The sequence below is a fragment of the Mya arenaria genome, chromosome 8 (assembly GCF_026914265.1).
Source record: "Mya arenaria isolate MELC-2E11 chromosome 8, ASM2691426v1".
NCBI lineage: Eukaryota > Metazoa > Mollusca > Bivalvia > Myida > Myidae > Mya > Mya arenaria.
In genome coordinates this window covers 16987230-17012373 of record NC_069129.1, presented here as the reverse complement: position 1 = coordinate 17012373, position 25144 = coordinate 16987230, and the positions used below count along the sequence as shown (strand labels likewise).

Below are 25144 nucleotides of genomic sequence, written 5' to 3'. Positions count from 1 at the left end.
ACAGAAAATGTAATATTTTAGAAGTATAACTATGAAGTTAATGCAGCTATAATTTCTTTCAACGTTTATTCCTAATACAACATTTTTTTTTTAAATTTAGTTCAATTCCAATATTTTTTGAGTGGAGAAAGCGTTTTAAGTCATGGAAGGCACCAGGAAGATCATTTCCAGTGAATGTTACTGCAAAAACCTTATCAGAAGTAGCCATTGTTTACTTTCTTTGTACTACCTTCCTGGAAATTGTGTATCACGTGGTACATATAGCAGAGAGCAATGACGTAGTTATAAATCCCTCCGATATTGCGTGCTGTATTTTCACTGTTGGATATGGAAAAGGAATTTGAAAGGCATATAATAAAGGTTTCTATCGTTGTTTATAATGTGATATTATATCATGTTGTTATTTTGTTTTATTGAATACTAACATTGTACTGAGTAAGTAGACTCTAGTTTATTTTTGATGGATTTCAAAATCATTGTGACTAATTACATCGATTGTTTATATGACAACCGAAGCCAATATTGAATTGGATAAAAATCTATGTACATGTTAAATTTTGTTGTTTGAATATCAGTTTATGACCATACCTCCAATGCCTTTAACTATATCTTAAACACCGCACTCATGGTCTATCAGACACAACCAATGTTTCTTCCCCTTACTATACCCGACACACCGCATTCTGAGTCACAGACACGGCCCGGGTTAGGTCCCCTTACCATACCCTAAACACTGCATTCTAAGTCTTTCAGACACGACCAATGTGTCTTCCCTTTACTATACCCGACACACCGCATTTTGAGTCTATCAGACACGACCAATGTTTCTTCCCCTTACTATTCCCGACACACCTTATTCTGCGTTTATCAGACACGATCCAGGATGGGTCCCCTTACCATACTCTAAACGCCGCATTCTGTGTCTATAAGTCAAGACCTTAACACTGCTGACGCTCCTTTATTTTTGTATTAGTCGGATTATGGCCGAGAAAAAAGAGAGAGTGGGCGAAATAGATATGAAATCACAACCGCTTAACCACCAAACCTAGCGGGCCACTTCATTTAAGAAAAGCTGACCTTACGGTAACCCAAATACCTTTTTGGTTATGTCTTTACTAGACCAACAACTGTCCATATCTTCACTTGACAAGAACGGGTCTGTCAATTATACAAAATGTCAATACAAGGAAAATCAGCTGACGTACTATTATATAAATATATAAATATTGTGGAATTTTAGGTTAAGCTCGCATAATTCTGCAAATGGATGTTATATATATATATATATATATATTTATGCTAAAATAGTTAAAAAGCAAAACAATCTAACTTACATGAGTTGTTTATAATGAATTCGTTCCTCTCCATCGTCTGTAAATTAGCGCCTTTGAGATTGTGACGTCACTTCGCTTATTGTGATATCACGTTATCAAACAACATATTACGTCACATGCTATATAGGTAATACAGTCATCTCACTGATAGTTCAGTAATAAAACAAACTTTGTACAAAGTGACGGAGAGAAGGTGTTTATTTTAATGTGAAAATGCGAAAACCAAAGTGAGATCATTTGAAAATGCGTCTAGTGATGAGGCGAAGCGAAGCAGGCAACAATGCGAAAAAATGCGCAAATTGACGATGCGAAAATGCGCCGCATTATTACTTCGCTACACCATTTTCACTTTGTGCTTATATCTAACACTGCCAATCGGCACATTTCTAATTGTCACCCCGCCATATGGCGTGTTTTCGCATTGTCGTATATCGCCGAGTTATTTCATTATTTGACATATCGTTTTGATGTTTTTGTTTATTTTCATTTCTTAATACCATAAAAGTAAATCATGTTTATCAACATGAGTACAGCCATTTTTATCAGATTACGACGGACGAGTGGAACTTAATTGTCAGACTGAATTCAAGGGTGATGGTTTTGGGTAAACAGCACGTGTTAAGACATGCATTGTTCCTTTCATTGTCGATAACGTCACAGCACTCTTTAACCCTTGGTTGTGGCTATCCATAGAAATCAAGAGCTGTTATAATAAGATCGTTATGCAGACAATATAAGGCGCGTTCTTCCGCAAATAACTACTACAAACTGGCTACTCATGAAAACGTTGCATAGACGTGTTTTTTCCTCTCACGGAAGTTGCAGTTGACAGTGTCAAGTCCATGCACCCCGATGACAAAACTGAACGGAGAAATGACATGAACAAGTATTTTTTTCTTTCATGCTTTTCTGTAAATATGGTGTATTATCAATGAAATAACAGCTACTTTAAAATTCAATTGTTTACTTCCCTTTTATCAAAACTGACTACCTCAGTTTTCAACCACTAAATTATGTAAAAAAATAATTTGATCTTAAAAAAAGACTGCATATTTTTGGAAATATCCACAACTTACTTTTATTAGGGAAATGGCAATACCATTTTTCAAAAGTTTTTGCTTGAAGCTGAATGCTACACTCGAACAGTCTTAATGAAGGGAGAAATGTCTGCTACTTAATTTCTATGCCTAAAACATCTTGTATGACTTGAAAAATACACTTCAGTTGCCCGCAACCATGAAGTTTTAACTAAAACTTTATTCTCCTGCGTTTCAGTTTTTGAAAGGTATTCACTTCAAATATTAAAATCATATAAATTTATCATTATTATTGTTATTATTATTATTATTATTATTATAAAGATATTCAGATTCTGTCATCATTTTTTTTATCAAATTTAATAATTAAAGTATGATAGTTAATGTTTTAAAAAGTATACTCAAAAATTAAGATGTTGGGGTTTTCATTCCAATGTTTTTTTTGTTTAAGAACATTTTTTGAGCTGTTAAAGTTATACGTTTAGCGGTAATTAGAAAAATACGTGAGCATAAATAAAATTAAAATTTTATGATATACTAGTTCATATCATATTCATTTGATGTTACATTTCAATTTTTTATAAAGAAAACTCGCATTTGTTGATATTTTGGAGATCAAAGATATCAACTTTCGAATTACCCGCCACAGTTCGTAGCCGTTCGTAGCCAGCTTCGGAATCGATCATTTGCATAATACATGAATGAAGCGCCCGTATGTAAACAACCGATACTGGCGATAGCGACTTTCATTCAGCTACCAACATGATCAAAAGAAATGTTTCTACCAGTTACTCTTGAGGTTAGAGCGTTATTTTATTTTACTTCTAACCGACTTTTTAATGAGGTAATGAACGAACTTGCATTTTATTGTTTATATTTTCTAAATTCTACCATAAATCAAAAGGCATGTCTACAGTAACTGAAGTGGGTGGGGTAAAATTAAGTTAATATTCAATCGCGCCTAATTTATCATAGATATCGTACAGTATTATGTTTGGAGCAACGCATACTTGTAAGTAAACGTGCATTTGATTTCTGGACCATTAATTCATGATTGATTGACTTATTTCTATTGTAAAAAGATGAAACTAAAAGTAAATCACGTAGTGATCTGCATGGGTGTCAGGTAGATAATTTACTGTACAGTATAGATAAAATTCTTATTTTTGTATTTTCAGTCACCTCCAAGCATTCCCTTATTATTTTTGTATTTTCAGTCACCTCCAAGCATTCCCTTATCCCAAATTGATATTAAAAGAGAATGTTGATGAGCCTGATCCGTCGATTCAAATACCATAACACAGCCAACCCAAAAAAAAACAACAGCGTAAGTTTATAACACGTACATCATCTTAGAAATCCATTTTAAATGTGTATTTGAATGTACTTGAATGATGCAGAGAATTAAGAATCCAAAACTAGATCACTCTATAATTTGACACTTCACATAAGTGAAACCACAAGTTGATCAAGTAATAATTAATATGTTTGGGGGGGGGGGGGACACAATTATGTTTGGTGGGTACTCCTTTCCATATTGTTTTTTATATTGTATATTTTAAAGCTGAATTCTCACTAATTGACCGTTTTGACTTCTTATATATCATTTGTCTTTAATTGCCATTATACTTCCCAAATGTTCTTCAAGTTTCCAAAACATGTCAGTATTTGCAATTGAAATGTGAACATGTAAGAATTATGCAACAGTCAATTGTAACTACGCCCCCCAATCCCCCCAGGTCCGGCGAAATGGGCCGTGTTTTACCTCCAATGTGAACCTGGGTGAATGCGGTGGTTTTGTCTAGTGCTTAAATAGCGGGAAATGAGCCTTACCTTTGATCCCCGTGGGTGCAGTTGCATTTGGTGGGGATTTTACCAGCAGTTCAGGGATATTTTCTGGACCTAAAGTCAAAGTCCCTGCTTCCCGCACCGGTGGGGGGAGGAATGGTTACAACTAACTGGTTTATTATTTTGGGAATAAATGTAAACAAGTTGATCAATAATGAGAGTCAGCTTCAGGGCTTTTTCTATAGTACCCACAGCTCAGACTATCAGACCCATTCCCAAAGCAAAATATACAATATTTTTTCCCAATCTTCAGAAAAAAATCCTATTCAAACAAAGGCAAAAAAACCAAACGTTTTTATGGAAGTCTTTTTACCTGTACTGGCTCATTCAGCATCCTAATTAACCATGTGTTATGTAATCAAAGTTTTGGAAATATATGAAATCAGAAATTATTGATTTTCATCACATTCAGAGATCGATCAGTATGAAATATTTTGTGTCATGATTTATTGCTAAAGATATTTATACCCCAAGTATTGATATTTCAGGCATTTAAGGTCTTTTGAACGGGAAAATAAACTTATTTATAAAAAATTCTCTATTCGCAGGAGACTGAAAGTCTTGTTTTTTTAACTGTAAAATTTCCCTATTTAGGAATATTCGCGACTCAAAATTCCCAGAATGTCTAGTGCCTTTTGCCAAACAAAGCGCTGCGCTATTTTAAAGATACAATTTTACTTGTAATATTATTTATTATCTTTAGAAACAAGTGAGCAAGCTGACAAAGCTGCAACTTCAGGGAGCAATTATAAGGGTCATCAAGATGGAGCCAGGATTCATGATGCTCGTATTAGAGGTGCTGGACCAGAGTCTGAGGAAGGGAGTAGAACTCCAAGCTGGTTTGAGTGTGCTTCAACTGCCGGGACATTTCAATGCAGAGTTAAAAAGAATGTTGTCGCCGGGAGGCCAGTCTTTCTCAAACTGCTGTAAGAACCTTATAGAAACTAAAATTCAGTATAGATCTAAGACATGAGTGTACCTAAATGTTAAATGAAGTTGATATTTATGAACAATATTATAACATTTCATGTGAATTTAAAAGCTGATTTTACATTATTTAATACTGCTAATGAGTTCTTGAAAATTTGTACTGAAAAATGGATACTTGACAACTCATTTGCATGTTTGTACTTCATAGGAAGTCTAGTGTTGTATTTTTCTAAAAAATATGGTTTTAAACATCTTAACATGCATGTAGTCACACACAGGCAGACCAAGTTGAATTGTTGGCATGTATGACATATGGGCAGTGTTATTTTATAAACGTTTAAAAGCTATTTTATATGCTGGCAAAGTTTGTATCTACTAAGTTATTAAAAGCACTCCTGTTTAGGTGAGTGCTGAGAACTTTCTTGAACATTCGTACTGAAGTAAGTATGACTTAATAGTAGCACATCACTGGATATATACTGACTTTTGATAAACCTTCCCTCTTTCAGGACTCTGACCTCCTTGTTTTGAATGAAGAAGTTCTAACCCTTGCCCTTTTGATGAGGCAGGATTTCTTGTGTTCATTGATGAGGAGGATCAGGCGCAACCCAACCGCTACTAGGCGACTTATATTTTGTTCTGACACAGAGTTATTTTTGGGCTGGTGACAAGAGGGCTATTCCCTTATGTTGTGTGGAGAGTCCAGGAAACCTTCCCGATTCCCTAAGAACAATACACTGGCCTTGTGCAAAGGAGGGTTCAGTAGATGAACACAATTTTTGCAGACGGATCGTATCTGTTCTCTTGATTTTCTTAAATATTAAAATATGATATAAACAATATCAGGTCATTTTTGTATACTTTTGTGAATGACTTGTTATTTTATAAATACTGATTTGTACTGTCTTTGGTTGCTAAACTGTCATTAAGTAATTATCTCGTTTCAATTTGAAAGCCAGAAAACCTGCATGTTATGTATACTCATGTTATTGTTTATATTTATGCCCCCTCCGAGGAAGAGGGGTATATTGCATTGCACATGTTGGTCGGACGATTCGCAGCTTTGTTGGTAGACCAAAGCTTGTCTAAGTGATAACTCAACAACTGAAGGACAGATGGTTATCAAACTTGACATGAATGTTGGGCCTGACCAGTAGATAACCCTATTGATTTAAGGGGTCATCAGGTCCAAGTTCAAGATCACAGTGACCTTTAATGGTATAAAGTTGTTAAAGCTTGTCCGAGAAATAACTCAAAAATACCTGAACGTACGGTATGGTTATCAAATTTGACATGGAGGTTGGGCCTGATTAGTAGATGACCCCTATTGATTTTAGGAGTCATTGGGCCAATGGTAACAGTCACAGTGACCTTTAAGTTGAAAAGGTTAACAAAGATTCTCTGAGTGATATCACAACAATGTCTGGCCCTATGATCATCAAACTTGATATTGAGGCTGGGTATGACCATAACTGATTTAAGGAGTCATTGGCCCTAAGTGACGAAAGTGCGTTAAGAATGAACGAGTGATAAATCAACAATGCCTGCACCCATGGCTCTCAAACATGATAAGGGAATTTGGCTTTACCAGTAGATGGTTCATTTTGATTTCAGGGGTAATCAGGTCAAAGGTGAAGGTTACAGTGACCTTGAAAGCATATTCGTGTGATTACTTGACAATGCCTGCACCCATGGTTCTCAAACTTGCCATCTAGGTTGGGGGTGACCAGTTGATGATCTTATAGATCTTGAAGTCAGAGGTCAACCTATATGCATGATTAAGTATTTTGTCATATTTACTTATTTCCTGCTGCTGAAAGGATATATTTTTATCTGCAAATATCAGTCATCATCTGAACATGATTTAGAACTTTACTTACTATCCTCACACTTTGAACGGTCATAATCTTAAAACTGCCGCAAAGGCATCTAATGTCAATGACAAGTCAGCTGTCATTTCAGTCTTTGCATATTAAATTCAATTTGCGGAATAAGCCTGACAACTTGGCGCTCCTCAAGGGGAGGGGGTTCATATGTTTGACAAACATCTCTTGTTTTTCTGTTTAAAAACGCTTTCAAATGACACTCAAGCAATATGTCTGTTTGAATCCAAATTTCACATTTTATCTTTAAAATGTGTCATACCTTTCTCAACCTTGTTTAGAAATAATAAAATGGACCTAAAGCAGGCTCAATTTTGATACAGCCCATTTCTTAAGTAGAACAAAGATTAATGCAAAAAAACACTTTCCCACAAAGAAGTAAATAACTGAAATAAAACCATGAAGATCCCACAGTTTGTTGACTTCTTCTTGATTTAAAAACTCAAATCTTATATATCCGATAACTTGTGTAAGCAAAATAGTAAACAAGAGGGCCAAATGGCACTGAATCGCTCACCTGTCATATATTGCACATTCTTCCATTACATACAAATATTAAAAACCTAAGCCTATGAACACGGGGCGTGGCCAATTTTGACCCCAGGGCTAAAGTTTGAGCAATCTTAATAGTGGTCCGATAAACAATGCTTCATACCAAATATCTAAGGCCTTCACCTTTTGGTTTCGGAGAAGAAGATTTTTTAAGTTTTCATCATATACATATATATAAGGAAACCCATGACCGCCCGGGTGGGGCCATTTTTTGACCCCAGGGCCAAAGATTGAACAATATTGGTACAAGTCAACTAGATGATATATCATGCCAAATATCTAAGCTCTTGTCACTACTTGATTTTACATGCGTATCTATATATGTATATTTGTTATTAATTGTTGTATGTGGCCCATATTGAAAATTGGTATGTGCACTAAATATGTGATCCAGTTTAAATTAAGACGTTACTTGTCTTTGTGAGTTCGGAGAAGATTTTTTAAGTTTTCACTATAACACATATAGAGAAAACCCATCAGCCCCGGGGTGTGGCCAATTTTGACCCCAGGGCCATAATTTGAACAAACTTTGTAGAGTTCCACTAGACGATGAATCATGCCAAATATCTAAGCTCTAAGCAACGTAAGTTCAGAGGAGATGATTTTTGAAGTTTTCACTATAAACATATAGAGAAAACCCATGACCCCCCAAGGGGGCAGGGCCAATTTTGACCCCAAGGCCATAATTTGAACAATCTTTGTAGAGGTCCACTAGACGATGAATCATGCCAAATATCTAAGCTCTGTCCAAGTAAGTTCAGACGAGAAGATTTTTGAAGTTTTAACTATAAACATATAGAGAATACCCTAACCCCCCGGGGCGGGGCCAATTTTGACCCCAAGGCCATAATTTGAACAATCTTTGTAGAGCTCCACTAGACGATGAATCATGCCAAATATCTAAGCTCTACGCAACATAAGTTCAGAGGAGATTTTTGATTTTTTTTACCATAAACATATAGAGAAAACCCATGACCACCCAGGGGCGGGGCCAATTTTGACCCCAGGGCCATAATTTGAACAATCTTCGTAGAGGTCCACTAGACAATGAATCATGCCAAATATCTAAGCTCTAGTCCAAGTAAGTTCAGAGGAGAAGATTTTTGAAGTTTTAACTATAAACATATAGAGAATACCCATGACCCCCGGGGCGGGGCCAATTTTGACCCAAGGGCCATAATTTGAACAAACTTTGTAGAGGTCCACTAGACGATGAATCATGCCAAATATCTAAGCTCTAGTCCAAGTAAGTTAAGAGGAGAAGATTTTTGAACTTTTAACTATAAACATATCAAGTATACCCATGACCCCCCGGGGTGGGGCCAATTTTGATCCCAAGGCCATAATTTGAACAATCTTTGTACAGTTTCACTAGACGATGAATCATGCCAAATATCTAAGCTCTAGCCCAAGTAAGTTCAAAGGAGAAGATTTTTGAAGTTTTCACTATAAACATATAGAGAATACCCATGACCCCCCGGGGCAGGGCCAATTTTGACCCCAAGGCCATAATTTGAACAACCTCTGTAAAGGTCCACTAGACGATGAATCATGCTAAATATCTAAGCTCTAGTCCAAGTAAGTTCAGAGGAGAAGACTTTTGAAGTTTTAACTATGAACATATAGAGAATACCCATGACCCCCCGGGGCGGGGCCAATTTTGACCCCAAGGCCATAATTTGAACAAACTTTGTAGAGGTCCACTAGACGATGAATCATGACAAATATCTCAGCTCTAGGCCAAGTAAGTTCAGAGGAGAAGATTTTTGAAGTTTTAACTATAAACATATAGAGAATACCCATGACCCCCCGGGGCGGGGCCAATTTTGACCCCAGGGCCATAATTTGAACAAACTTTGTAGAGGTCCACTAGACAATGAATCATGACAAATATCTAAGCTCTAGGCCAATTAAGTTCAGAGGAAAAGATTTTTCAAGTTTTCACTATAAACATATAGAGAAAACCCATGACCCCCCGGGGCGGGGCCAATTTTGACCCAAGGGCCATAATTTGAACAATCTTGGTAGAGGACCATTTGGTGATCCTACCTACCATATATCAACGGCCTAAGCCTTGTGTATTGGGAGAAGAAGATTTTTAAAGTTTTTCCTTTTGGTTGCCATGGCAACCAGAGTTCTGCATGGAATTGAATTCTTTGAACAACTTTGATAGAAGACCACCCAAGGAACATCCCTATGAAGTTTTATTAATATTGGCCCAGCGGTTAAGGAGGAGATGTCTTTTAAGTAAATTGTTGACGGACGACGGACGCCGGACAAAAGGCAATCACAAAAGCTCACCTTGTCACAAAGTGACAGGTGAGCTTAAAAAGAGCTGCCTCTGTATGCACCCGAAGAGTTGTTCGGAATGGTCAGTATGTATGATTTGCTGGTATGTGACAATTGCTCCTTAAGTGCTTATTATATTTTGAAAGTTAATATAAACAGATGAATTCTTGAAAATGCTAGTCAATTTACAAAATACCCAACCACAACACTGTTCTGAAATGGTCTTAAAAACGTTTGTTTAGGTTAACATCCCCAAAATTATAAGGCAGGTAAGGTAGAGATGTTATTCAAAAAAATGCTCTATCTTGTGATTGTTGTCATTTCTCGCAAACATCACTTTTTCTAGCCAGTGTCACTTATATAAAACTGTTGTTGCGGAGCTATATAATGTCAAAAGTTGATGAGAGTTAATGTTTAAAAGAAATACTAATGTTGGCCCAGTTATCTAAAAGCTAACTTGTCTACATGTTGTGTTTTTTTTTTCTTTTACAGAAAGATTCCATGAAAAACAAAAAATTAATTTGACATTTTGTTTATTTTTGATGACTTCACCAAAATAATCATCACATATAAATCAATATACATGTATGAAGTTCAACTTTCAAAGTATCCTATGTGCTTTTGATATACCCTATTTTCAAAGGGTTTTGGTCAAGTTCCATCCACTTTAATATAAAATCAAACTTTTTTTAAATACTTAAAATGCGTTAGCATGTCGCAGGTAACACGACTTATTAAGCTGAAGAGAACAAATATACACACAAATTTACATGATTGCGAGTACATATTTTGCTTCTAGTACCCAAGTATTTCTTAAGAAGTGACCATATTTTTTACCGTATGTGCAAACTTGATCTCCCTTGACATTTCATCAAGGTGAACATTCTCACTAAGTTTGAACACATGTAATCTTACAAAGCAATATCAAGGTTTGATTCTATAATGTTTTAAAAATAAAATCAAGTGACTTCCATTCAGTCCACATGTGACCTAGTTTCAAACAAGACAACAATGAGACTATTGTCATTAAGTTTCATGAATATTGGAGCACATAGTAAACCTCTAGAAATGTCTCTTATTAAACCTAGATTCTTGCTCGCTGTACAATTCCCTTCTTGGTTAAGGAGATAACTGTTCAAGGTGGCTAGAGATTTGTCGAGGATAGTGCTTCTCCATAACAGCCTTTCTACCCATATCGAAAAATTGTTGGTCAAGTGACACATGAAGATCAGTTTCTTCAGCGACTCTGTATGGATAGGTCTTTTTTCTTTCACTGCGTTTAATGGGGAATATTGCCATCCTCTTCTATTGTTCCATGCACGGTTTAGTCTGCATACAAAACAAGAAATGTTTCATTTACAGAACAAGATTTGACCACATCACACACACACACACGCACAATTATCTAGAAGTAAGATAGTTATCGAAATAAATATTTCCACTTATAACCAGACTTAAAGATGCACTCTCACAGATATACAAATTTTACATTTTTATTTTTTTTGTCTTGCAAAGAGCACATTTTTGCGAGAATATCTGGAAACCAATAATATAAGATTGCTGACAAAAAAATCAGATGGCAGTTATCATATTTCCGTTCGAAAAATAATGTTTAATGCATGAACATCACTTTCTTTAACTTAAATATAAAAATCTGCTCGTTCCAAGACAAAAAAAATAAAAGTTGTCAAAACGTTCAATCTGTGGGAGTGCAGCTTTTAAGCCTGAAAATGTGATCAGATCATTTCAATTTCATGAATTATGATGCAGTTGTTTTATGAAATGCTTATTCTTGTTTCCTGTATAAATAGCCTGAATTCCCTGATTTTTAATATAATAATATATAAAAGGGTATAACTTCAAACTTCTACTAATATAAGATGTGAAAAGAGTCAAAGCTTGCTGTACATTAAATTTATTTACCTGTATACTAGATAGTATGCATCTTTGATGGAAGGTGGTTGTCAAGGACAATCACTCTGAGGGCTTTAAGGGTACTAAAGTGTTTTTTTATTGTTAAGCCATGGTGAATTCCTCTCCTCTTGGCTCAATGGCCCATGACTTTACTCATAATATTGAATCGGGGGAGGCCACTCATGCTCATCCGTCAAATGATGGAGAAGAACAGCTGAGATGCCCTTAAAATAAATAGCATTTCATTTTATTTTCATTTATCTACTTATATCATCAATAAATGTTATATGTTAATTATCAATATTATAAATACTTAATCAATATACCAACATATACTTCCAAGCTCAAATCACTGCATTTTCATGACACAAATATCAGGCCTTATTTGATAAAAAGGATATCAACCTCTTTTCTACCTTTTCATGATTTTTAAAGCTGCATTCTCACCTATGGACTGTGTAAACATATTTTATTTCAATTTTTGTTTTGGAATTCATTAGCCACTTTTTAAGCTTATATCATGAAACCAGTGATATAAGATATGCTGACAAAAGAGGTGAGTGCAGTTATTCATACTTACTTTCAAAAAGTATGATGTTTTTTGCCTAAAAGCCTTTCTAACACTTATGAATAGAAAATGAGATTTTGGAGTTGATAAAACGCTGCCTTTGATTTTCTATATTTGAAAAGTTCGAATGATATTTTTTATATTTGCAAAAAAACTGTACTTACAGTACACTTGGCATGTTCAAGCCAGGTTAAAATCTGTGACATCACCAGCCTCCTGACATCGGAGTCTTGAAGCGTCATGTCAAAAGATACTGAAACCCAAAATACTGTAAATTTTTATTAACTATTATTATATTATGTTTATATAGAAATTTCAGCAAATCATTTATCTTATAATAATTAAACCCTTGGTACATGTATTTTGTAGAGTTCATATACAAAACAGAAATATAAAAAGAAAAGAAATATATTTTTTTGCATTATTTTTTTGCATAAAAGATGGATGGACTACCTTTAACATGTTAACTAGTATCACATATGTACCAATTTCTATTTAAAGCCAGGTTCTTATATTATTGATATAAAAATGATAAAATATTTTTTTCAAATGCCATTTCAATCATGAGCAGGATCAAAACAATCATTGAAATTAGACTTTTTGATGAAGAAGCCCTGATTCGTATACTTTAGCTTTGAATCAAATTTCAAACAAGCCCTACTATAAAAAATCAGAATTTGGGTAAGACCCGAGGCATTTTACCAGTGCATGGCTTACTGGCTTGTGTTAATTTCGACCATTTGTCAAAAGGAATGGATTTTCTTAACAAACGAATGCTTTATCACAGCTTATTGAAGGGCTGTATTTACACATTTGGGGGTTGGGCTCAGGTCCTTCAGTTAGTCAAAAAAGACATCAAATGCAATTTTTTGGTAATGAAAATATTTCAAAACAAATTACATATATTGAAATGCCAATAAATGTGCGGTATACAATTGTTCTTTTCAATTGAATTGCAGTTGCTATTGGATTTAGCTTGACTTTTTCAAGTTTTTGACGATATCTCTAACTTGCATATGATGCCAACTATTTTGCCCTTTTAACATTTGACTTAGAAATTCTGGATTTTGCATGTAATCTTATTTTACAGTGATCCAGGCATGTTTTGCCAAAGCCTGCCAAAGGCGGATCCAGTAATTGACACAAGATTGGAGTCACTCAGGGGTTGTAACCTTTTAACGTGTGTCCCCCCCCCCAGAACTGAATAATTCTGGTCAGCAATGATGGCAAACGGCCAGGTTCACCCCCTAGGAAAGGTACATAATATCTAGTCCGAAATGGTACATTTTGGGCAATTTATTTCTTTTTAATCCTAGATATAAAAATTAGTCCAAATAATTGTACGTTGGCGGATTTTTTTTTAGATTTTTGATATGGCAAATCCTTCACGTACAAATTGTTTAGTATCAAAAGTGGGTAGTTGTTCCGATCAGGATTCCGGGTTAAAGCATATAGAGTCTATAAAATATCATAAAAACAAGAAATATTACCAGATAATGTTATTTTATATTAGTTCCGTACACAAAAAAATAAATATCCAACTTATAATTATGAGTTTGACGGCTTTTTTTCATTTCATTCTGTCAAAACATAACGATATAGAGCGTTCCCGATAGGTGACCTAGTTTCCGGTGTCCGCCATCTTGGTAGACAAGTGCGCGCACCGGTAGAAAATGGCGACGATTAAAAGAAAACCAGTGTTATCGAGTAAGAAAAAGTCAAATTCTAATGTGAGTGGGAATTCTATCGAGTGTGAAGATGTTCTTTTGTATCGAGATGGACTAGATGCATTAGAAAAGAATCGTTATGTGGACAAATTGACCGTAATTCACGGGCAAGACCCCTATGACATTGTTCTGTGGTCAACGGATGAAAATGTTCTACCAGCTGTCACATACATTGACATTATTAACTATTTGATTTTCAACCCCAGTCCTTATACAAGGGAAGAATTGAGATGTTACAAGGGACTTGATGCCTACAACCAGTTCGTGTCAGGATTTGTCAGTGATGTCGGCAGCTGTATCATCAATGACAAAAGTGTTGTGACAGCCAAGGTCTGTTAATTTCAGAATTAAACGTTATGAATTATATACATTATTTCTGTACGTAAATTTCATTGAAAAAAAACAAACTAACAAATTTTGAAATGTGAGTTTTTAAAGTTATTCATCTATAATATCAGATATTAATTTTAGCAAAATGTAATTATTGTTATTTAATATTTATCATTAACCCTGTGCATATTTCAGGTTCTACACTCCCAGCGACTGAATGAAAAACCACTCCGGCCCTGGATAATCGCAGAGATAGATGGTCCTATTATAGCGGGACATTGTACATGTATGGCTGGACTCGGTGAAACCTGCACCCATGTTGCTTCACTGTTGTTCTGCATTGAAGCAGTTATTAAGCTACGCGAGAGTCGTACTGTGACAGAGGTGCCTGCTTATTGGAAGTTACCACGTACATTCAATCACGTGTCTTATGCACAGCTGAACGAGATCGATTTTACCAGTGCTGCTACACTGAAGAGAAAGTTTGATACATCTGTTGATATTAGCCAGGAATCTGCCACACAGCCACAGCTCAACACAAGAAAAATGAAAAATCCACCTTCAGCTGACAGAGTGCAGGCTTTCTTCCAAAATCTAGCCCAGTCAAAGTCAAATCCAGCGATATTGTCACTGCTGCCAGAATTCTCAGACAATTATGTGCCAGAGATTTTACAGTGTGAATTGCCAAAGATTCTTACAGAACTTAGGGAAGAAAGTGCATATGACCTTGAGTACAATGAGCTCCTTGCTAAGTGTAGTGATCTTGAGGTTAGTGTGTCACCTGCTCAAGCTACCCATGTTGAGGCAATCACTCGTGACCAGTCTACAAACAGACTATGGTACAGGTTCCGTTCAGGAAGGATGACTGCGTCCAGAATGAAAGCTGTGTGCCACACAGATCCTTGCAAGCCAGCTTTAAGTCTTGTGTCCAATATATGCTACCCAGAAGGCAACAAGATTAGTGTAATAACAACAAAATGGGGATGTACCCATGAGAAGAAGGCAATTGAGGCATTCACTGCACAAATAAGCAAGCAGCACCAGAATGTAAGGATAAGACCTTCTGGCTTCATTATATCGTCTGAACATCCACACATAGGTGCATCTCCTGATGCAATGATGTCATGTGACTGCTGTGGCACCAGCACAGTGGAAGTCAAATGTCCATTTTGTGCCAAAGACTGTCTTGTTAAAGATGTAGTCGACAAAAACTTCTGTCTTCAGAAAGACCAGGATGGTAAGATGTGCTTGTCGAATTCGCATCAATATTACTACCAGGTGCAAACACAACTGGGTGTGTGTAAGCTTGAAAGAGCTTTCTTTGTTGTTTGGACTCTTCAGGACTTGCACATTGAAGAAGTGCTTTTCGATGACAAATTTTGGGGGGAAATCTGTGCAAAGTCTTTGCACATCTTCAAAACAGCTATTTTGCCTGAACTTGTAGGGAAGTTTTATACTAAAGGCTGTGTGGAAGGCAACAGGAAAAAAAGCTCAAGTGAGGATTCACCTCAGACTGAACTATTTTGTTATTGTAGGGATGTGGAATATGGGGAAATGGTAGCGTGTGACAGCAATGAATGCCGCTATGAATGGTTTCATTTCAACTGTGTTGGTGTGAAATCTGTACCGAAAGGACAGTGGTTTTGTCCAGACTGTAGAAAATTAAGAAATTTGAAACGGAAAAAAACTAAGCATACATAATGAAAAATTGACAAGAAGACAGTATTTATGAAGGACAGACTGTTGTGTGTTGTAATTTGCGGTACTTAAAAATGTGCTTGCATTATGATTGATGATGATGATGATGATGATGATGATTGATGATGATGATGATGGTAGTGGTTCTTGTTGTTGCTGTTGTTGATGATGATGAATGAATGAACGATGAATGAATGATGATGTGTACAGTATTGAAGTGATATTAGACAAGAAGACAGTATTTATAAGGGACAGATTGTGTGTTGCAATTTGCATTAAACATATGTGCTTGCCATGTTGCATTCAATTTTGTTTTCATTTTATGGCTTGTTTTAACATATTGTTGGGGTGTTATTGGTGATGATGAAAATGAAAACATAGGTAAAAATCATGTGAAATAAATGTCAACCAATTATGATATTGTCTTCTGTACATTATGATGATGTAGATGATGGTGTTGGTGGTGATGATGATGATGGTGTTGTTGTTGTTGATGGTGTTGATGATGATGCGTACAGTGATAAAGGGATGATGATGATGATGCTGCTGCTGGTGTTGATGATGATGATGATGATGATGTCAACCTGGGAGAAACTTTCTACGAAGACTTTGAAGAATCTAGTTAAAATGATTTTTTATTAATTAAGTTATGACCAACACATTTAGGGTTGAGGTAAAACCTTGAACATTACTGAAATAAAATGCTAATGGGGATATGTATTGAACCAAAGTTAAATGATATTTTCATTACATTTATTTGTTTCTAAGAAAATAATGTTATGGACATGAGCGCACTAAGGGACTAGTTCCATGTTCTCTATGGTCATATATTGCAAAATCTGATATTTCTTGAAAAATGAACAAATTGCTTTCATTAATAATAATAAAACATTTTTTAAATAAGAGCCCTATTGGTAACAACTGTTTAGATATGAAAAATACACCAATTGTTAAAAAAAACTAGTGATAAAAATGATTTCATCAAATAACTTATTATAGATTAAAATTTTATTTCAAACTGAAAAAAGAGAATAAAATAAATTTATGAAAATTTAACCTTTAAATAAGAAGTAACAAAAAAGAGCACATTGCAGAGCTATATACAATATATACACTACATTACACAGCAGTTGTTTTAACTTATGAAAAAGGCACTTGATGAAAAAAGCACATTATCAGACATATATAAATAATTTGATTACCTATGCAGCACATTGTCATACATTATTTAAAGCAACATTAAAGCATGAAAAACCTTAGGTTTGCAACCACAAAAGAAGTGACAAAAGTCATGATTTCAATGCGCTGGCAGTAAGACATTAGTTGAATGGTACAACAGAGTTACACATATTGGTGAGTGCACAACAGACATGAACTATTTTATCCAGTGCAAGTGTCTTGTCTTCATCTGTCTGGAGGTAGTCGTGGGGTACTTTAGAAGACAGGATCTGGTACTTTTGGCGAACAAGTCCAATAACTCTTTCTACATGGATCCGACTGTTCGCAATCCTCCGTGTCTTCTCCACATCCAAGGCACCAAGTTGGGCTTTACCTTTAGTAAATGCCGGAATGTACACTTGGGCACACATTGTTCCCACACTTTCCTGGATGTCAAAGCCCCTGTCAGCCAAAATGAGGTCTCCGGGAACAAGTTTGTCGAGTATTCCAGAGTTTTCAGTGATGGTTTTGTCACTTGCTCGGCCGCCATAACCATTTGAAATAAAGGAAATGACACCCTGAGGCGCTATGCCTATTAAGTACTTAGCAGTGTGGCTGTGCTTATAATTTGACCAGGTCTCTGCACGTGCTTTTAGATTTGAAGGCCTTTCCATGAACACTTCAAAGCAGTCAATTATCACAGACACTTTGGTTCCGAAGTGAGTTCTGAAGCTCATTGGCATTGTTTTTTTCAATGACTCCCTGTCCGGCCAGTGTATCAATGGTCGAAGGGCAACACTCAGGACGTCAATCACTGATTGAAAGACTCTTGACACAGTTGAGTCTGATACACCGAACCGAATCGCAAGATCAAGGTTTGAAGTGTTCAGACGCAGTTTCATCAACACTATTATAAGCTTCTGAAATTTGTTCAGTGCACTTTTGTGGGTTAGTGTAATGTCTGGCTCTACATAATGGTACAATGCTTGTAGAACTGTAAAGTCTGGTAGGCCTGTATAATATTTAACCTTTGCACTATCATTCCGAAAGAATGATTCATCAAGTTTCTTCTCTTCTAACATGGCTTTCATTTCACGGTTTTCCTTCTGTAGTACCTGAAGCTCACTCTCTATGGCAGTAAGCAGATTTTTGTCAATGTCTGTTTGTGTTGAAGTCCCTGACTCCATCACACCAACATCAACATCTTCTGATTCCAATTCTGGGGTAGAACATCGCAGTTCGAGTAGACTCATTGCTGCGGCAGTGTGCTGTTTCCTTACCGACCGGTTAAGTGAGCGGTTGTATCTAGATTTGGATGGGGATGGGGACATGAATGTACGAATGTGGCCCATCTTAACAGTTGGAGCCCAGTCAGGATTAAGTTGGTCATAGAGGTCTGCCGGTTTTTCTGAAATGATTTACAACACTTAAATAAATAATGTCTTGCAAGAACATAACTCTTATACAACAGAAAATCTTTTTCCATTAAGGTCAGAAACCGTGTGAATGATTCATGAAGTAAACCCAGGTTTACTTTATTCATTATATGTTGTAACATGAACATACAGTGCAGCTAGGCACCATCTCAATAAACAAATCCATATTTACAATGTGAATGTGGTTAAATGGCATAAATGACATGCAAAAATATGAACAGTTGCGAAATATTTCTTACTGATAAAGTGATCCGAGCATATTCGCAGGTTGTCATAGCTTGAAGGTTTAAGGTCATCTCGCGCTATATTTGACAGCCATTTCTCTCTACGATCCTGTGACAACTTTTTGGTTTGTTCTCCCTGATGTGTTATAACCTTAGGCAACCGATAATAAGATCTGTCATTTTCCCTGTCGTGTCTATTAGAACACCCAAACACTGCACAAAAAGAAGGCATGTCAATATTTTCACATTAACTATCAATTATCGGTAATTCTTTTCATAAACATGCACTTTGACCTTTTATCGCTACGCTCTGTTTGTCTACCAAGATGGCGGCGACAAGTGCGTGTGACGTCATACGGGTTCGCTCTATATACATGAAGGGCACCTGCAAGGCTTCAGGGCACAGTTTTAAATCGCTCGGAACATTTCGGCCATGGCCGAGTTGTTACGATTGTATAACGAGGTCTATCTCGAAGCTTTGTCGGAGGAGGCCGAGCTATTACGATTGTATCGAGTTGTTCCCCTTCACATAATTGTTGTCTGTGTCAGTCAACTTTCGTTTTATTGGAAAGGTAAACAACTTGTTTTAATGCATTAAATGCTTGTTTAGTGCAAAATAACATTTCACTTACAAGGTAAAATATGAAAATAACTCTTTATGATCAATTTCAACCATAAAATACTTCACTACAAACAATTTCAATATTTTTAAAACACCCCCGTTTTTTGCACATTCCCGTTTAGACGTTAAGGATTGGAAGAATCCCGTATAACACGTCTATTATTTTAGACTAATATAAAAATATGCCAGCTTTCAACGAGTCTTTTGACCATTTTTATTACTTAAGCGTACAGGGAGAAGATAAGAAATGTCAAAACAATAAAAAAGTATGCCTGATTGCTTATTAGTGTAATAGGCAGTAAACAAGGAAGTTATGGGGTTAGGTGTGGGGTGTGCCCCCCATATTGATATTGCAAGTGCTGAAATCCTTAATGCTTATGTACCAGTCATTTGTAACCACAGCCCCGTAGGTCCGGGGAATAGCAGGGACTTTGACTTTCGTTCCAGCCTACCCCGGGTAAAATCCCGGCCCTGCCGGGACGACCAGTTGGTAAAATCCCCGCACCCCAGGGACCCTAGGTAAGGTCCATTCCCCACAAATTTTTGCGAACATAAAACCACCCCTTTTACGCGGTACTGCGGGGCCACCTGGAAGGTAAAACCACGCCCCATTTCCCCAGTATACCCCCGGACCTGGGGGGGGGCGTGGTTACAACTGACTGGTGCATTATAGCAATGAAAAAAGTCGATCAAGCTGCCTCTGACAGCTCTTGTTTGTTTTCGAAATTATTTTGGATTTTGAATAGGAACTTTCACTAACATTTTGGCGAATAGGTACATCCGTTCTCCAAGGAAATGGGGTATGTGCACCCGCCCGAAAGTGTGTCGAAAGATAGCCCTACTGACTGTTAATAAATAAACTATCAATGTTTTTCAAACATCAGGTAAAATGTTAAAGATAAAACACAAACCTATCGTGATGTTTCGTTTCCACGCCCTCCATTTTCCCACTCCATTTGAAGCTTTGCATGCTATCCTTTTCTTTCAATGAATGCCTAAATAAACCATCGACGTCAATATCTTTCCTACATTTTTCATTTACCGTCGCTTTCTGATCGATTTTGGCAATCTCTGTCTGCCTCTGTTTCTCTTTTCATTTTCATCTGTCCATCTTTGTTTTGATTTGCTGACCTCATTGATTATTCATAACTGTCACGTGCTTGTGCTCCGTTTACTTTCGTGGGCTTTCGGAACTGCTCGGAATAACTCCGAGTAGGCCATAGCGGATTTTTTGGTAACCACCAAAAAATAAATATGGTCTGAAAATCGTGTTAATATCAGGCCATCGGAGTGGAATCTAGAGACGAAATTTCGCACAACGCTAAAATAAGGATGCCTTTTCACGACAGTTGTGTTATTTTTGTGTTTTATAACCAAAATTCTCGCTGAACGTACAACTTTAAGTAAGAGCATTTAATTGAAAAAAATAGCATCGCCGGCTGAGTTGGTCTCTACATTGTTGTGTCATATTCAATAACAAGGATGGAATCGTTATAATTTATCCGCATGTTACTATTAGCACGGTTATGCTCTCCCCGATATGGATGGTTCTGTAATAACATACTAATATATTGAAGCTGCACTCTCACAGATATACCATTTTTATAACTTTTTTTCATTTTTTGTCTTGAAAAGAGCATTTTTTGCATAAATATCTGCAAACCAATGATATAAGATTGCTGAAAAAAATCAGATTGTAAATTATCATATTTCCGTTCGAAAATTAATGTTTTATGACTTAAACCGTAACTAACGGTTCAAGAAAAATGCATAAAACATATTTTTTTTTAAACTTAAGAATAAAAATCTGCGATCCAATTTTTGTCAGCAGTCTTATATAACTGATTTCCATGGATTTTCCATGAATATTCGCAAAAGTGGCTCGTTTCAAGACAAAAATTAAAAAAGCTGTCAGAACGTTAAATTTGTGAGGGTGCAGCTTTAAGACAAACTAGTTTAAAGTATCTCATGTACAATTATGTACATTTCGGTATCATGTACCATTGTTATATCAATTGTTAGGGTTTGGAGTGTATAGAATGAATATGTAGACATTACACCAAAAAGAAATAATACAATCAAGCTTTATTGGCCTTAAACCAAATCATTTACATCTGCATTTTGTTTGATAACGAACATAATTACAATCTGCAATCCCGTTATCTATAATGTATGTATAGACAGTTATTTAGTTCAGGTATCTTAAATATTTGTAATCAGCAAACACTGCCCTATCAAATGATACCAAAAGTATTCGTGGTCACAGATATTATTATTTAGTATTATACGACTATTGAAAAAGTGTCTTCTTACGGTTGTAAGTGGACTGTGCATGTTTATTTGTCGGAAAAATATTTCTATATATATGTATATATTCATAAATCTGTATTTATTTATTTATTAATGCATTAATTTGCTCACTAATATATGCAATACACTTATCGTCGTATAAGTGAGATACAATAACTGCTTTTTTCTTCAATAGTGTCCTCTTACAGACGTACGAAACCGTTTCGCTAGGACGAACACCAATGCTATCCTCGGCTTCGCCTCTGACACAATTGGCGTTTGTCCAAGCGAAACGGCTTCTAACGCCTGTAAGAGGACACTTTTGAAAAACTCATACTGTATCTATTACTTATTTTCATTGGCTAGTTAAACTGACAAGTTTATCGGACACCTGAACAACGCGTATTCACACTTGCTACATATATAACCTTATTAAAAGAAAAAAAAATGAATTGTAGGTATATATCATAACTGTTCTTTCTTCTTCCGGAATTGAGACTGAAAGCTAACTTAATCATCGTCAGCTGAAAATCAATTTTTACGATCTATTTAAAATTGACAGATTTACCTATGCAGAAGTCACGGCAATTTTTCGTTTGCGTGCTATTATAATTCTCCGTACTCTCCAAATACAAATAATTTTCTTTTTTGGCCTGCCCTCGACAACTGTTATCTTGAGTCAATGCAAATAGAGACCTCCTGGTTATTGGTCTCAAACCTGGTGTCAATGAAGAGAAGCCCCCTGGTCACTCATGAGCTCCCTTTGCAAATGGTGTATCACGAAGCACCACCCGGAATTCTGCGCTCATCCGTAACGCTGAAAAATATCAACCCTGACATCTTCTTTAAAGCTGCACTCTCACAGATTTACCATTTCTACAACTTTTTTTATTTTTTGTCTTGGAGCGAGCCAATTTTTGCGTAAATATCTGCTAATCAATGATATAAGACTGCTGACAAAAGATCAGATCGCAGATTTTCATATTTCCGTTCGAAAACTCCTGTTTTATGGCTTAAGAAAAATGCATAAAACATCAATTTTTGAACTTAAATATAAAATCTGCGATCTAATATTTTGTCATTAGACTAATTTAACTGGTTTTCATTGATTTTTCGCAAAAAATGGCTCGCTCCAGGACATCTTACCCAAACTGTGTTTACTTATATACTATAAACTAAGTAGGACACGAGGCAGGCCAGACGGTGGCCCGGCTTTTTTGGCAAAATTGACTGTAGGGTAGCGTTTACCTGAACTTGATAGATGGTGAACTTTCAGAAATATGACCAACTTGTGATCAGACACCACTAAATAAATATCATTTATATTCAATTAGACAAATTAGCACGCAATATAACACTGTTTTCTAGTGCTTTACGACCCTAACGCCATTTATGGGGATGAAACGCCAGTTGTGTACTTAACATGCACTCGAACTCTGCTTAACTTGTCTGTCTTTACAGTAAGTAGAAATCATATTATTAAACTTGAACAAATGTCATTAAAACACACCACTATTTTACATTCAATCATGCAAAAAGTACCTAAGTTCACTATTACCCCCTTGCCCTTCCATTGATTAATATCGATAATTTAAAAATCCACATTTTAACATATTTAAACGCCGGAAATCGATCTAAATGTCATAATTCTACTGATGGAAAGCTAAAATGGTTAAACAACATCCTGTTTTAAGTTTTTGTATAGCCAATTATTTTTAAGAAACTCAAAGTTCAATTTGAAGTCATGTAGCAAATATTAAAGATTTAAGAGCTCTTTGAATGTAGCCACCCCACGCAGTCAAATTGTGTGTTTTTTCGAAATAGATGGCTAAACCTTAAATTTACGGGCAGACCATATTTTATTTTCGGTAAAAAATAATCGAGTGCTAAACACTTGGTACGTAAATAATAACTACAGGGTACGAAAGTGTCAAACTTATAACAATAAGTATCATAGTAACTAGACTTCCTTTTTACTTTTCCAACAGATTTGTTTAACTCTGCATTCTAAAACATTGAGGCGAACATCTCTTTTTTTCCTATTTTTGCCCTTAAATACACAGAACATAGGGCCTTTAGATTTAAATCAAATTCAGAAAATTTGCAACAAATCTAATCTTTATTATTTTTGTAATGATAACCAGATGAGTCTCGGGGTAGAAGCGCTCTGAAGCCCTTATCACACATAGCCGTCCATGGTCGAACCCTAAGCCTCCTACGCCTTGAGGCAATCCTCCGTCGTCGTCTCAGAATAAAACCCAAAACATCTGCATCATCCTAATCTGAAGGTGATCCCACTACGCTCTTGTCAGAACGCCGAGCGACGGCGTTTGTTTTTGGTATGCTCAAAGTGCGCGCCGTCGTTTGGTGTTCTTTGCGAACCCACCGCGTTCACTGGCGATGTCACTGCGTTTCAACGGCGAGGCTTGCTATTCCACTGCGCACAGATCGGCGTTCTTGATTGTGGAACGCATCCTTAGTGTGACAGGGGTTCAAGATGATTCACGCTTGCTTTTGTTTGATTAAAAAGTATGATTACATTGTAATATTTGAGTTTCTGATACTCACGTTTTGGCTTTTTTCCTAAGAAAGTGTATGTTTTTTTGTTTAGGTTTATAACATGATGTGGATCCGTTAGAAATACGTTGAAATGACAATGGACCAGACTCTAAAAACGTAATGTATTTTGTTTGTTTTAAAAATATTCCCTTTTCACTGTCGACCAAGTTTCACTGTCGCTTTGTGATAAATGTAAAACAATGCCTTTTAGAATCACCTTCATCAAGTATTACATATTTAATAAGTACATACGAAATCATCGTTTGAATTTATATGCAAGATACTGATAACAAAAAAAAACAATTCGGGGGGCTCTCCCTTTGAAGGTGTTTAACAACTGGAAAGGCTAAACTCAACTTAAACTACTAGTTTTATCATCACCAATTGTGATAGCATTCCTTTACGCTAAAGGGTTCTAAAGTTCATTAGTATTCATGTAATTTATTTTGGTTGCGTTAGTAAAAAAACTCATACAAACTCAGATTTCTTATTAGTGGAGTTGTATTTAAATATAAGAACATCGTGTTAAGAAGCGTTAAAAGTATTTACAAATTAATACTACGTATCCTGTACAAAAATAATCACATAAACATCATTTACCAAGTCTCTTTGTTCACGTTAATATATATTTATGTATACATATATAGTCATGTGGTTGTGTGCTGATAACAAATATTAATGATATAAAGACATCGACAAACACAGATAGATACTATATTGTTAGGGAGGATCGAAACTAGACTGAA

At 36.0% G+C, this 25144-nt stretch overlaps 1 protein-coding gene across 1 annotated transcript; it reads right to left on the bottom strand.

The window, feature by feature from the left end:
- Window positions 1–17009: 17009 nt before the first annotated feature.
- On the bottom strand, window positions 17010–19196 carry LOC128242598 (uncharacterized). Its single transcript, XM_052959817.1, has 2 exons — window positions 18944–19196; window positions 17010–18676 (listed from the first exon to the last, which is right to left on the bottom strand). The coding sequence occupies exons 1-2, from the start codon at window positions 19158–19160 to the stop codon at window positions 17430–17432; spliced, it is 1464 nt and encodes a 487-aa protein (XP_052815777.1). The 5' UTR covers window positions 19161–19196; the 3' UTR covers window positions 17010–17429.
- Between the last annotated feature and the right edge of the window lie 5948 nt (window positions 19197–25144).